Genomic DNA, 13,929 nt, shown 5'->3' with positions numbered 1-13,929 from the left:
TCGGTTCTACTTGGTTGCGCAATATGGGTCGAAGCACGCCTTGATATCCGCGGGCGAGATGTTATTGACCTACAGTTTTCATGTCAACTTGAGCTACTATTTGCGCGAGCAAGAAGAATTCCTAGAAATGAATCATGCCGGAACATTTTGCGGCCGAGATGCACTTGTCTGTGGCTATCAAGGAAGGCAGGGGGGGAACGAAGAACATCTAGACCAACCGGACGCAAGTGGGGGGGATGAGGTTGAAAATACACACAGTGCCCCTCCCTCTTCCCACGATGGGCTGGCTCAAGAAGGCCTTCGTGGGCATGCATCCCTGCGTCACCAGGCATAAGGTATGGTGAGTTGCTCAAGACAAGCGGCTGGAGACAGGCAAGAGTACAAGAGTACAAGAGGTGTATAGAGCATAACTCTATGGAAGGTAAGGCTGATAGAGGGGCATAGAGGATTGCCAAGGCCAACGCAAGAGAACAGTGGGAAAAGGCGAAGGAATGGGAACAAGTAGGTGTACCAAGACTGGTAGAATGGGTAAAAGATAGGGATACACTCACAGGTAGGCAGCGGTCACCGCAGATGATTGCTTGTTGGGAGAGGAACGTCGCAAATGTCGGAGCCTGTCTAGAACATGGCGGGCGGAGGTGGGAGGAGTAGTGGAAAGGAATATGGCAAATGAGAAGATGGCAAACGTGAAGATTGCGATGAAAATGACGATGCGCTGGACGTTGAAAATGATGTATCGTTCAGGTCGCGCCCTCTCTCTCTCTCTCTCTCTCTCTCTCTCTCTCTCTCGGGCTGGACTAGGGCGGGGGGGGGGGGGAGAGAGCAAGGAGCTGGTTGGATGGAGACTGGACGCTGGATGCGTGTTGGAGGTGTGTGGCCGCGTGTGCTGCTGTTTGTCGTCCGCGTGCTCTCCTTCTGCGCGCCTGGTCGGTGCGGGGGGGGGGGGGGGGGGGGGGGCGGGGGGGGGGGGGGGGGGGGGGGGCGCTCAGGTCGGATGCCGAAGAGGGCTGGCTCGAGTGTACGGGAGGTTCGCTTAAGGTGAGGAAGGGAGGCGAAACCAGGCGAATGAATTACCCAAGGGCTAGGCGCAGGAAGAACTCGCCGCAGATCGATCTCCCCCAGTTCAAGATTGCGGGAAGAGGTTGGCAGAGGAAGTCAAGCATGGAATAGAACCAAGGCAAATGGTGGCGATTGACGCGGGATGGGTGAGGTAAGTGGTTGACCTCAGAGACTGGACGACGGGATGGAGGGAGCTGAGTACAGATAGAGTACCTTAGGTAGAGAACAGGTAGAGAGCAGGCACGCAAGACACGAGCAGAATGCTCCTGCCAGAGCAGCAAGAAAGCACGACACGGGCCGCCAGGCGAGCAGAGAAGGAAGGTTGAGGTGAGCGATTGACAAGGCCACTGGCCAGGTCCAGACCCATGGTGGAGCCAGCTCCGTATCGGGGTGCTCTCCAGGCTCTCTTATTGGCTCTTCATTACAGTGCGAATACTTTAAGATGTACTTGTGCAAAACCTTGGCCTTTGGCATCTGGTCCCAATGGAAATTTCAGATAGCCACACTGGAATTCGCAAAAAAACGGACCGAAATTGGCATAGTGCCATCCGACATCTCCCCCCCAATGCCCTGCATCAACAGTGCTGCAGCACAGTGTTTTCTAAAAATTGATGAGTACCGGGAATAGCCATCCGTGCCATCCTGCTGCTGGTGTCCTTACCTAAGCTAGTCGATATCGAGATTTCAGAATTTCGACCACCTCACCGAATTGCCACTTTGGCCCGCTTTAATGGCGTCACATACGTCATGACGGAAGGCACTCCACGTTGTCCATTGGCAAAAGCCATCATTCTCTCGATCCTGCTTTTTCTCTTGTTCTCTTTGTTTTGACTTATTACCGTCCTTTCGTCACTTCACGATTGGTCTTATCTTTCCCCCATGGTAGGTGGTGGCAGAATGCAGCATCTACGTTTTCCAATACCCTCCCTACCTTACCCGTCTCTACACTTGGACCAGCACCCCCCCCTGTGACACGCTCTGTAGACCTAGGCCTAGGCCCTTCGTTCTGTCGTACCTCACAGGCTAAGTCAATACACCCTGGCCACATCCGGTCTAAGGGCGGGGTTTGATTTAAAATACCTCTGGAATTGGATCATCTCTGAGCTAAATACACTCAATTTTGGAATTTTCCTCGGCGTTGGAAGCTACCTACTTTTTCTGCAAACCTGTGGTTACGAGCTGCAAAAAGGAACGAGGTACTGGGAATGGTTTGATGCATGTTTAGAACTATTGTTGTATGCGGTACATGCCATGCGTATGAGGGTGTGGTGTGCTCGTGGTGACTCTTATGCATAGAAAGAAACGTACCGTAACAAACGGAGATAAAGACAGGAAACCGCCATGTATGCAGCCAGCCGCCAGCAGGAATACCAGACTCTACTACTGGGCACATGCAGGGCGGCGGGCTTTGTTCAGTACCACTGTAACAGTACTCCAAAAAAGGGCCCCGCGATGCCTACGCTGGCAATTTGGGCGACTGCTCGACGGCGCTGTTTTTGATGGCATCTGATTGGATACTGGGCGGAAAAGACTCCGGACCAGCCAAACTGCAAAAGCACAAAGATCTGCTCGTGGGGCCGTCGCGTCGCCGAGTCCACTGCAAGCCTCACAAAATGATAGAGCAGGTACGGATAGAACTTCGCCGTGACTCGTCCCTTACAGCCCAAAGGCTACCCATGCAGCAACGACAATGAGAGAAAAGCCTAATGGAAATGCAACATTGAACATATTCGTGGATGCTCTTCGGAATAGACTCCTGCCACAAGACTTTCCCGTAACCTACCTTAAGCACCCAATGAGGGTACTTCCAAACATGCAGGGAAAAGGCCAGGGCCGATGGCTGTGGACCATGGTCTGGACCAAGCCTCCCGTCACGTGCATATACCGCTGGCGTTGCATCGACCCGCCTCTTTAATATAGCCAATCAAAAAAGAGGCCGGCTGGGCCGGGGCCAAGCAGCAAGATCAGATCCCCTCCAGATCTGGGTGCACAGACCACATGCCATTTCTCGAATGTCTTAAGTAATCACACAAGAAATTTACCTTACCTTATCGCTATCATTGCTCTTATCTGTTATCTAATCGCCCAGGCTTCCAATTTCCATCTATTTCGGCAAATGACGATTCCCAACATCAACAACAACAACTCGACAAAATAATAAACGGACGACACTCAGGACCACCTACCAGCTTGTCCTCGGCTATGATCATTCCATCAGTCACGGGTCGGAAGTATCGCAATTGCCTCGAGCGAACAGCGGTGGAAGTAACAGCGCAAAGCTGCGCTGAAGCCCTGAAGACGTTCTCGTGCCACAGCGGTTCTGTCGAATGTCGGCTGTTTATTCGTCTTTGCTTCTTCGCTACGACTTCGTCTCCGATCCACAAGTTGCTCAGCCTTGCTCAATCACATCTGAGCGACAGTTGTTTCCAGTGAAATCGATGCTCTTCTCTTGTTGTCTTCAGTGTCTAACCATAACGAGGCAGTGCTGTTTGATAACCGGTGGCGACCGATCGCTCGAATGATAAAGGCTCAGCCTTCAACTCGAGTTCCGGCCGTGGAGGACCCTTTGTCTGCTGACAACCCCCGGGTGGCGTCTAGAGGACCTGGCTGTTTTCACCTCAATTCTGTGCCGCAGCGGGAGAGGCTGCGGGTGGAGCATGTCGGCGTCCCGGTGCCGCGTGATCGACAGTATCGAAAGCATAGACAGTCGTTGCGATGAAGATCTTGCCGTTGGCAAGCCCGCCCGGGCCACGCACTCCGGGACCGAAGGATGCTGCTGCTGTCCGAACAAGATGATGGACGCCAAGGTGGGCCTGTCAGACTACCGCCATGACCTTTGCCCATGGTCAAACTCACCATCGAAAAACCTGCATGTCCCGTGGGCGATGCAAGTTTTGGAAGTACTGCAAGTGCAGCAACTGCACGCGATTCGGCGGGGAATATACGCATTAGGTCCATGGAGAGCCTTGGTTGTTGTCTTCGTGACGGTGCACGCTTGATCGGCGGTGCGGCACTACCTGAAAGTGTGAGATCATTACTGAAGACTTTCTGTTCGCAAATTTTGACTCAACGCCAATGCAGTGTGTTGGCGATGGACGACAATAGTCTCGGTGAAGGAAAGCAATAGTCTTGAACGGGACTTGCCGGTTATCGTATTCGCTGACTACGTCGGTATAGCATGGGAGCAACGTCAGCGACGCTGATGGACCAACCATCCGAGCAACGCGTGGCATACAGCGGCCGCCTTCGTCAACATCCACGACTGCTTCGAAGCGCTTCTGCTTACAAACGAAGACGAGAAAGGGACCAGTCATTCCCGCATCATTCGCCTCAAGAAGTTGCGTGACGCCTACGATTCGATAATTGGGATTTCGCATCACGAGATGCACGCCACGCGTTGGGCCAGAAATAATCCGAAACAGTTTTGGACCCCAAAGTGGCCTTTTTCGATACTGAAGGCGAACAAGGGCCTTCAGCCACAACGGTGATGTCAATCACTCCATTCACCCTCCTCTCCCAGAGACAGAGACAGAGGCAGAAGGATGGAAGAAGAGAGTAAGAGAGTTCGGATTCGGGCCCGTCGGGTACAAAGCAAGGACTTTTCTACCCTTTCGATCCACCGCGGGGACTGCATACGCATAGTTCAGACTGCTTGTCATGCATTCGGATGAAGTCATTCGGCATCTTCCGCGGTGGGGGGCAATTGAGCTCGTCTTCCCAAGGGTCTCCGGGGCAGAGCGGAAGGGTCCCCGACGGAGGAAGACAGGGACGGAGAGTGATCCCCACCCGGCCGTTCTCCAGCGGGGCCAGGCCCGGTGATGCCCATGAGCAAGTCGTCCCGTTGCTCAGGATGGGAAGTCCGCTTGGCGGAGGAGCGCCGGTCTCGACGTGCGACACGCCGATCACAACGCCAATTGCTGTCGAGGTTTTAGACTTGGCTCTTAGCCCCGCGTAAGCCATGCACCACTTACACCACTGTCAATCCATATCGCCACGTCTCACCTCCCGCGACGGCTTCGCAATGGCGCGATTGCCGAACCTTCTAACGCGCGTAGGGCGCTGATCAATCATGCCGATCAGCAACTTCTCAAACGGTAGTCAACCGCTCAACTTTCTGGCATTCACACTCAGCGCCCTGCTTGAACGAGAAGAATAAGCAAAACACGAAGCACACAATCTCAGTATCCGAAGTCAAGCGGCGAATCTTATCTCGGAGATGGAATGGTCTCCCACTATCTCCAATGACCCCTATTGACATGGAGTAGGAGAACCCCTACAGGTCTCACAAACCCTTATGCGATCGACGAATTGTCTGACCTCGGCGAGAACAAGCAACACGAGCTCGACGAGGCTACTCAATTGGTTCTGAAAGGCTTCACTCCATCTCAACGTACCTTTGCTGTTGACATCTCGTAGTCCTCCAGGCTCAACATCCTCCCGCAGTCCTTCATCCCTTTTCGCTGCATTAGACCCCGCTCAGATCGCGGTTGCATGCATCACAATAGTCGCCAGGGTGGGTGGAAGAGCATGCAATGAGCAATAAGCAGAATCCAATAACTCCCCTCCGGCAGCAAACCGGCTCGCACCAGCAATCAAGCATCACCCTGCAGTCTGATGTACGGAATTTCACGCACTCGTTCATTTCCGTGATAACAATCAACACCGTCCGACCATCCCCCAGATATCTCATCTGGATTTAGCGGACCAAAGACGTGCATCGAAATGGATACTCTTCCGCGACTGGTCCTGTGCTCGGGATCCTTTTGCGCACCGAACTCATCCCATTTCAAACGACCTAATGAGCGATTGGACTCGACCGACGGATGCGTGCGTGAGAGCTCGACAAGTTGTTCTCCTCTTTCTCGGCTACCTGCACCTTTATCATTCCTCCTCCTCTGTGTCACTCTCAGACTCGGCCAAGTTGTTGTTATTGACGGTTGCTAGTGGAAGGATTGAGGGGTAATCTTTCCTTCTTCACTTTCCCCTCACTATCTGACTCCGAGCCTTAATAGAACTCAAACAAGTTGAGACGAAGGCTTATGTACGAGCACAGATTGACCAGTGAATGAGCGCGAGACCAGTGTGGCCATGAGGCAGGGGCCCGTGCCAGCGTCTCTATGGGCTTTCTTGTTGGGGTGATCTATCCTCTCTGGCCTTTCTCGCGCTTTTTCCTCTGTGCCATTCCCTCCCGGAATCTCACCCACACCCCGCGTGCCGGCGGCGCTTTCAGCTGACAAGCATGACACCTCTAGGCATCGTTTCCGCGGGGATTTTGTGATATTTTTCTCAGCATCGGATACCCACTGCTTTTATTTTGGACCTAGAGGCTTTCATGATGAGACGATGTGGCGCGCTGCTGTCTCACCCAACGTTCCTGGATCGTCTCTGTCTCAATGGCCGCACCAGCAGCGGCCCATAACGGTCCAGGCCAGCTATCCAGTCAGCTCTATCTCTCACACAATTCGTCTGTCATTCCTCCTGTCGACTGCCCCTTGCTTCCACTGCAGTGCAAGGCGAAAAAAGAAGCAGGGCTATAGAAAGCGATGGGAAAGGGTGGGAGGGGCCAGTCAATTGGGCTGGGGAGAGAGTGAGGCGCTTTCTGGCGCCCCAGCCAGTCGGTACCGAGCCTGTGCTGCTGAGCAAACCGCCGATCTCCCGATGTCGACCATGGCACGGCAAAGCAAGGTTGCGGGGAGGGGTTGGCCATGACGAACATTGAATGGCAAACGAGCAAAGTGGCCGGTCGATGGTTCCCTTCTCGAATAGCGCCAACGCATAGTGAGCCTACCAGTCGACAAGTCATCGACACAAGCGTCCCCGGCTACCAGGAACTATCGACCGGGCCCGAATGTGAATGGGCGTCGAGGGCAAAATAGCATCTTGTCGGGAACCTGCAAACTCTCTTGACTCACCATAGCAGGGACCTCGTTGCCACAGTCACCGTCTCAACTTATTTGCATCTGGAGCATCTCAGCTGCGAGCGAATCGCAGGGTCAAGGACGATGAAAAAAGTTCAGCTTACCGCCCGATGAACCAATACTCATCGCCAATCAAACGGCTGCGCCGCCATCCCTTCCCCTTACTGGCTTATCTTCCGTGGACGCCTGTTTACCTACGGCAAATCGCGTCGCGATCGATGAGCTTGGTGGGTTAGCTTGGACACCTGCTGCCCAGCTGGCTGGCCCAGAACAGCGCCACCAGTCGACTTAGTCATTCAGCTTGGCTTGATGGCTGGCGCCCTGCTTGGTCTTTGCGCCGTTGGTTACTGGTGCTTTAGCTTGAGCTACTCTGATACCAGTCTAGACTGAGCCGCCCAGACCACGCGGCACTTCTCGTCGGGTACAGCCCCCCCTCCCTCCTCTGAGTCTTCCCCCTATTGTTGCAGGCAGTCTTAGGCAGAGTCTCTGTATTGGGTTTGGGGGTTGGATGGCTACATATGCATACGAGCGAGCCATTGAGTTCACCATTGATGCGCATGAATTCGTTAACTCGCCGTGTCTGCGAGTGAAGACTTTGTGAGGGCGTTCACCCACCCTCAGCCTCCTTAAGTTAGGTGGTGACGATGCAGAGATGCTTGGCACAAGGCTATGCTTGCTCATTTGCCCCTTATTTTCACTTCTTCAAGACCGTTAGGTTCGTTAATCACCCCCAATCAGGATTTCTTGGCCGTCCTCACCCCGCAGAGATTGTATGCTGATTGTAGAGGGATCATGCCGGGCGGTTCCGTCAGTGCGGCACGATGGGCGCCACAAGACACACACCCTACCTTCGACCAGTCGGGTATCGAGGTTCAGCTAGCTGACCGACCATTAACATGCTACGTGAAGCTGCGTGACCTTTAGTTCAATTAGTGGGGGAGCCATTCCAGCCCTACTTGTGCAGGCGACAGCAGGTTACCTAGCAGCCTGCCAGCGGGTGCTGTGCCACCTCATCGACCCTCACAGGCACAGAGAGGACAACTGGGGAGGAGGCGCTGATGCATGGACTCACACATGTCTGCTGACGCTAGCACCGCGCAAGCACGGAGAAGCACCACCGCCATTCGGTCGCGGGATTGTTGTTATGGATGATACCCGTACCCGTCTTGGAAGAAAAGGGTTTGCTCGAGGCTTGCTTGGAAGAGGGGGTGGGGGGTGGGGGGTGGTCGAGGTGTGTATTCAGATACCAACACCAGGGACCCTCATTGTCTCACACCCTGTGCACGTGGCGTTCGTCTATCTGAGCCTCCGAGGTGGCCACAAGGGACCCAAGAAGGTTCAAGCAACGCAGGGAGAGGGGAGGCAAGTAGTGGGAACACCCATCTCGCCAAACTTCCCAGAGTAGATATATGACCCTCGCCCGCTTCGCACCACTTTCCATAGTGAGAGAGGTTCCCCATCATCGATCAAACAAATTCTACGGACAACCGACTACTTCTTACACAGTCCTGCCCGTTCTGGACGACAATTCCACTTCCACTCTCAGGACGTCCGGTTTCATCGACACTTACACCATCCTACCTCAACACTTATATACGACTACCACTCAGATCTCAGCAACCATGCTGTGTATCCTCCCAGACGAGCTTCTGCTCATCACAGGCGTCACTGGCCATGTCGGATTCGCCGTTCTCACTCACGCCCTGAAGGCAGGCCACACCGTCCGCTGCGCCGTCCGCTCAGAGGCAAAGGCTGCCTTCATCCGCTCGCGACCTCAGATCCGCGCACTTGACCTACCCCGCGCGAGACTCAACTTCACCATCGTACCAGATATCACCACCGATGGTGCCTACGACGATGCCATCCGTGGCGTCTCTGCAGTCATTCACGTTGCTTCACCACTTGCGACCGCTGACTCAGTACCTCGCGATCTGCACCAGGAGTACTTCATCCAGCCCGCCGTCCGCGGCACCCTCGGTATGCTCGAGGCCGCCAAGCGTGCGGGCACTGTTCGCAGGGTAGTCATCACGAGCTCAGTCGTTGCCCTTACTTCAGTAGACCACCTCGAGGGTCGCGAGCGCAGGGAGGCTGTCCAGCCCACGGAGAGGACCGGCTTCAAGCCTGAGCCGTATGAGAGCGAGTTCGCCGCCTACGCCGCCTCCAAGGTGGCCGCTCTCAAGGGCGCCGAGGCGTGGATTGCGAGAGAGCAGCCCCGCTTCGAGGTCATTCACCTCCACCCTTCCTTTGTCATCGGCCGCAACGATATCGCGACCACGGCGAGCGAGGCGATGAAGGGCACCAACGCCGTCATCCTCGCCACCCTCCGCGGCAAGAAGATGGGCTGCAGCTACCCCGGCGCAACAGTCCACGTCGACGACGTCGCGCGCGCACATGTCCAGGCTCTTCTGCCCACCGTCCCGGGCAACAAGGGCTACATCCTCAGCACCAAGTCCCGATGGAACGACGCGAAGCTCATTGCCAAGAGGAGCTTCCCCGAGGCCGTCGAGAGGAAGTTGATTGTCAGCAGCGGCTCCGTGGGCACGGTCAACATTGACTTTGACGCCTCTGCTTCCGAGGAGGTGTTTGGCTTTAAGCTGCAGAGTTTTGAGGAGCAGGTGCGCAGTGTTGTTGGGCACTTTGTCGAGCTGAGACTGAGACGCCCTGCGCTACCGACGGTTTCTTCGTCTTCGATGGCGGTGAACCAGCATTTGAGGCCCGAGGTTGTGGCCGCATAGAGAGATTTACGGCCTGCTTGACGACTTTTACGAGCATTTTCTCTTCTCTTTCTACTTTCCATGTTGGACATTGGACAGGTCAACAGACTGCATCGGGGTACAAGACATTTCACTTCAATGGGGGAGACGGCCGACTGTATCAGCCAGTCAAGGCGCATGGGATTGGAGAACACATTTTCATCAGCATTCATGGGAGACTGGGAGAGACAGGGAAAAAACGCAGCATTCGATTCACAACGGGATACCCAGCGGAGTAGCTTCCGCACCAATTTTCTTTAGTGTATATACTTTTGGGTTTTTCTAAAATCCACAACAAGAAATTTTTAGAAATCGTCCATCGTCCCATCCGTCTTACATGTTCGTGTTCCCCTTCCGCTTGTGTCTGCTTCAACCCACGCCCACGCGTTCACGCTTACTCACCCTCCCGCGCCCCACGCCCGCTCCCACGGGAAGGGGTAAGGTAGGGAGCCGTGGGAGCGCAGTGAGGGGGGAATTGGGGGGCTGAATCACGGCCGAAAAGGTCTGAGGGATTTCCCTCACCATTGGGCCCATGGGAGTAAGGACCATGGTCCAGAGACCATGGACCACCAGCTGAGCTGCTGAAGGGTGAAGAAAAAAGGGCGGCGGGCCCGGCCCCAGAGGGCACCGGGCGCGCCGTTCAGCCTCAATCTCCGACGGTATGATAGGCTCATTTCTCTTAGGCGGTTCTCAGTTCTTTCCTATGCGCTATGCAGCCTTGGGATTGGGGGGGGGGGGGGGGGGGGGGGGGCGGCGGCGGGCGCTCCTTGCCCGTGGTTGTTGGTTGTTCTTGTCTTTTGTCTGTGCGTGTGTGCTTCGTCCGTGTGTGGGGGGGGGGGGGGGGGGGGGGGGGGGGGGGGGGGGGGGGGGTTTCCCGGCAAGGGAAGTGTTGTCTCACTTTTTTTGGTCAAGCAAGGCAAGCTACCCCAGACTACCTGGGCTTGCATTACATACGTGCACTCTAAGGAAGAGACCAGACCGGATTATGGACTCTAGAGCGGTGGAGAGACACACGTGTACAGAGGGAGAAGAAACGATCGCCAATTTTATCATATTTTGGTTCTTGTCTTTGCGTGGGTGGGAGTGAGGCTTGGATTCCCCTCCTCGTGTCTTTTCGAAGAAGAGGTTATGGGTTCGGTACACTATCTTGTTGATTGTTGGTTAGGCGTGCTACTAGGTCAAGTAAGGAATCCCACTCGGCCGGGCGGTATTATGTGATTCCACCCGATTACTCTAACCTACCTTAGCTCAAAGTGTAGAACTGTATTTCCCTAGGCTCATGTCCTCAGACGTTGGAGCATTCCCCCCTTTCTCAGAAACAGCCAAAGTATCCCACTCGAACCGCGCATTTCCAACCAGTCCAACGCCAAGAACCATCCCGATCTATGTGAAGCTCGAGATCCTGCGACACGGGTACCTGTATCGAAAAGACCAGCTGATCAGGATCTAGGATCTCTGCCTTTTGAAGTGCATTCCCTGTGGAGTTCGCTTCGCCACGCTCTCTCCCGTCTGAGGAAACAGAGGATGGAACAGCAACGGTTATGCCGAACTATGTGGGGTTGCGAAGGGGGTTTGGACGGGATGGGATGGGATGGGATGGGGAGGAGGAGGATGGATTGTGGGGGGAGCTCGAGGAGTCGAGGGCGTGTGAAACGGACACATTGTATGCTCGCGGCTCGTCCTTCGTCCTTTCGCGGCTGACTTTAGAAAGCGCGGTTGGGTTCGGCGCCGCGACTACTGTGTTTTCCCGGGCTCGGTGAACAGATGCCGCCGGTGTTTGATTCTAGGTAACAAGCTTTCCTCATTTTCTGTTGTGTATTTTCCCCGAATGCCAAGACCGCGGCTCTCTGTGAACTCGCATGAGAGTTTTTCAGCTCGTGAAGGCCCAAGGGGAAAGATCCAGACCTCGAGAAGAATCTTGCGCCCCGGCAGTCTGGACCCCTTCGAACCCAAGAGATTGGTTAACAGGCGCAGTGACTCCCGTCCTGCATGCAGCCTTAACCGAGGCCCTTCTAGCGACTCTCACCTGAATGCACTGTCGCTCACGCACTCTAGAAAAGAAGAAAAGATAAGAGAAGCGTGGGAAAAGCCCTTGATAGGTCTGAGCTACGCAGTGTCTTGGATTAAGCGAGGAGGTCGAGTTCTGGCGGGAAGACAAGCAATAACGCCAACATTTGCCGAAGACGCTTCGGTTGGTGTTTTTCGCTGTTTGGACGCCTCGAGCGTGGGCAGATGAGACTTGGTATGGCTTGTGGCTGATGAGTGGCTTTTTTCTGAATCCACACCCCATTGCCAACGGCGTCAGGGCGTCAACAAGATTCCCATTCTGGAAGAGTCAAAGATCGTGAGATTTTTCGTTCGTCTAAGGTAGAGCAACGTATCTCATCATGGGATCTCCGTACTTGGTAGAGAGGGGAACCTTTGCTCGTAGGGGATGGGCATCCACGTCAAGGTTCGATAGCATGATCCTTCTGACCCACAGAATCCTTCCAACATGAGTCGAACATCACGAATCTCCTGCCTGGTGTAGCAGGCAGCAAAACCCTTCATCGTCATGAATCCATGATTTGCAGCCGGATTACTGGAAAAGAAAACAGCCGTTGAACTAAGTAAAACGAAGGAACAAAGTATTGCGGAGCCACGTCCGATAGTCGTCTCGCTCGTCAGCGCCAAAACATCGCAAGGACGAATATAGCTTCTTTGTAAGCAAGCCACCGCCAGGACGACTGACTCGAGTTTCTTCTTCGCGATGGCGCACTTCATCCCGCCGGCATCTAGCGGTTCTCGAGAAGGCTTGGGTTCGGGAAGTGGGGACGACGATGAGGAAGAGTTGTTGTTCACCGATGAAGAAGACGAACCTAAGATCAAGGACGAGCTCACAATTGTTCTCGACGCGTCTAACCGGGAGAGGTGGTCGGATGTGGTTTTGGAGGCGCGGAAGCACATGCGGTGCCACCCTAGACACCCAGGACGCGTTCGCGACGGCCGGAGAGTGTGCATCTTGGTTGATTCCTCCTCATCAGACGAAGAAGACGAGAAGAATAAGCTTCCAGTCCGTCGTCTATAGCCAAGCCCAGCGAACCCCACAACCTTCACCCTGTTCACCCGACTGCCGAAAGAACTCCGGGATAGCATCCTCCTCACGGCCGTCGACCCCATCACCATTGAGGGCTGGGTCAAAACCGACCTCGAGTGGCGGAACGGGCCCCAAGCGCATTTCTTCCTCCGCCGGATCAGGTCCTGGGCCGCCATACCCCTCTACGCCGTCAGCCGGGAAACCAGGGCGCTGGCGGCCACGGCCTTCGGCGCGCCGGACCCGCGGACCTTCCCGTTCAGCCCCGCTCGGGACGCTGTGGAGCTTGTGTGGGATGGGTCCATGCTTCCCACCACGTGGAGAAGGGCGGAGGACTACAGGCTGGCCGGGCCGGTTATCGCGGGCAGGTGTAGGTGTGGTGAGCTAGGAAGGAGACATGTCAATAGTGACCATGAATGGGCCATGTCGAGGGAGACGCGTGAACGGGTACAGAGTGTGTTTGTCGACGGGCGTTACGCGAGGTTTGATTTGGGGCTGAGGGATGGAACCAAGGGGCCGTGGGGCCTTGTGTTTGGGTTGGTGAATGGGTTCTTTGGCGAGGTGAGGATGTTGGGGGTGAGATTGTGGGACTTGGACGATGAAGGGTTTGAGGGGAGCTTTGATGTATCGAAGGGGGAGGCGCTATACAGGGTTGACCAGATGGACTTTTTCGATGGCATGGAGGAAGTTTGGTCTGAGCCTGGAGCTGAGGATCAAGGGGTGAGAGTGGAAGCTCCGTTCCCGAGACTGAGGTTGCTGAGGGTCTTGCCTGAGTTACCATGGTCCAAGAGACCACACAAATTCAGGTTTAGAAAGGTCAGGGGGAGCCACTTCCTGGTTGTTGGTCGAGGAGGCATACCGACAGCTGGGCCTTGACTTACATGTCACTCAATTTGTTATCGTGCAGAGTAATGCGTGACTTGAACATGGCCGAGGACTCCTATGAGTCTTGAGGGTGCTAGTCAGACACCCACAACACATCATCAAATAGCGCAAAGCCTTGAATGACAGTGTTTTGTAGCCTTCTGGCGTGAAATGTGTAATGCGGTGCTGCCGTCGAAACAACGAGAGAGAAGGCTTGACGGGTAACAAGGGTGTGCATCTACTCATGACACGCCACAAGACT

General features: G+C 54.8%; 4 protein-coding genes across 4 annotated transcripts; 2 read left to right on the top strand and 2 right to left on the bottom strand.

Annotated features, from left to right (window-relative positions):
- Window positions 1–1,123: 1,123 nt before the first annotated feature.
- Window positions 1,124–1,533, bottom strand: CABS01_13238 (uncharacterized protein; the record flags this gene model as incomplete). Its single annotated transcript, XM_060546582.1, has 2 exons — window positions 1,124–1,272; window positions 1,308–1,533. 2 exons carry the CDS (start codon window positions 1,531–1,533, stop codon window positions 1,124–1,126), a joined length of 375 nt encoding a protein of 124 aa, XP_060395203.1.
- A 1,182-nt stretch (window positions 1,534–2,715) lies between these two features.
- On the bottom strand, window positions 2,716–5,019 carry CABS01_13237 (uncharacterized protein; the record flags this gene model as incomplete). Its single annotated transcript, XM_060546581.1, has 5 exons — window positions 2,716–2,838; window positions 3,107–3,136; window positions 3,246–3,453; window positions 3,663–3,880; window positions 4,696–5,019. The coding sequence occupies 5 exons, from the start codon at window positions 5,017–5,019 to the stop codon at window positions 2,716–2,718; spliced, it is 903 nt and encodes a 300-aa protein (XP_060395202.1).
- A 3,580-nt stretch (window positions 5,020–8,599) lies between these two features.
- CABS01_13236 (NAD dependent epimerase/dehydratase) lies at window positions 8,600–9,712 on the top strand (the record flags this gene model as incomplete). Its single annotated transcript, XM_060546580.1, has 1 exon — window positions 8,600–9,712. One exon carries the CDS (start codon window positions 8,600–8,602, stop codon window positions 9,710–9,712), a length of 1,113 nt encoding a protein of 370 aa, XP_060395201.1.
- A 2,767-nt stretch (window positions 9,713–12,479) lies between these two features.
- On the top strand, window positions 12,480–13,679 carry CABS01_13235 (uncharacterized protein; the record flags this gene model as incomplete). Its single annotated transcript, XM_060546579.1, has 2 exons — window positions 12,480–12,789; window positions 12,850–13,679. 2 exons carry the CDS (start codon window positions 12,480–12,482, stop codon window positions 13,677–13,679), a joined length of 1,140 nt encoding a protein of 379 aa, XP_060395200.1.
- Between the last annotated feature and the right edge of the window lie 250 nt (window positions 13,680–13,929).

Source organism: Colletotrichum abscissum (assembly GCF_030869225.1).
Source record: "Colletotrichum abscissum strain IMI 504890 chromosome Unknown Scaffold_43.1, whole genome shotgun sequence".
NCBI classification, from domain to species: Eukaryota; Fungi; Ascomycota; class Sordariomycetes; order Glomerellales; family Glomerellaceae; genus Colletotrichum; species Colletotrichum abscissum.
This window is presented reverse-complemented; position numbering and strand designations above follow the sequence as displayed.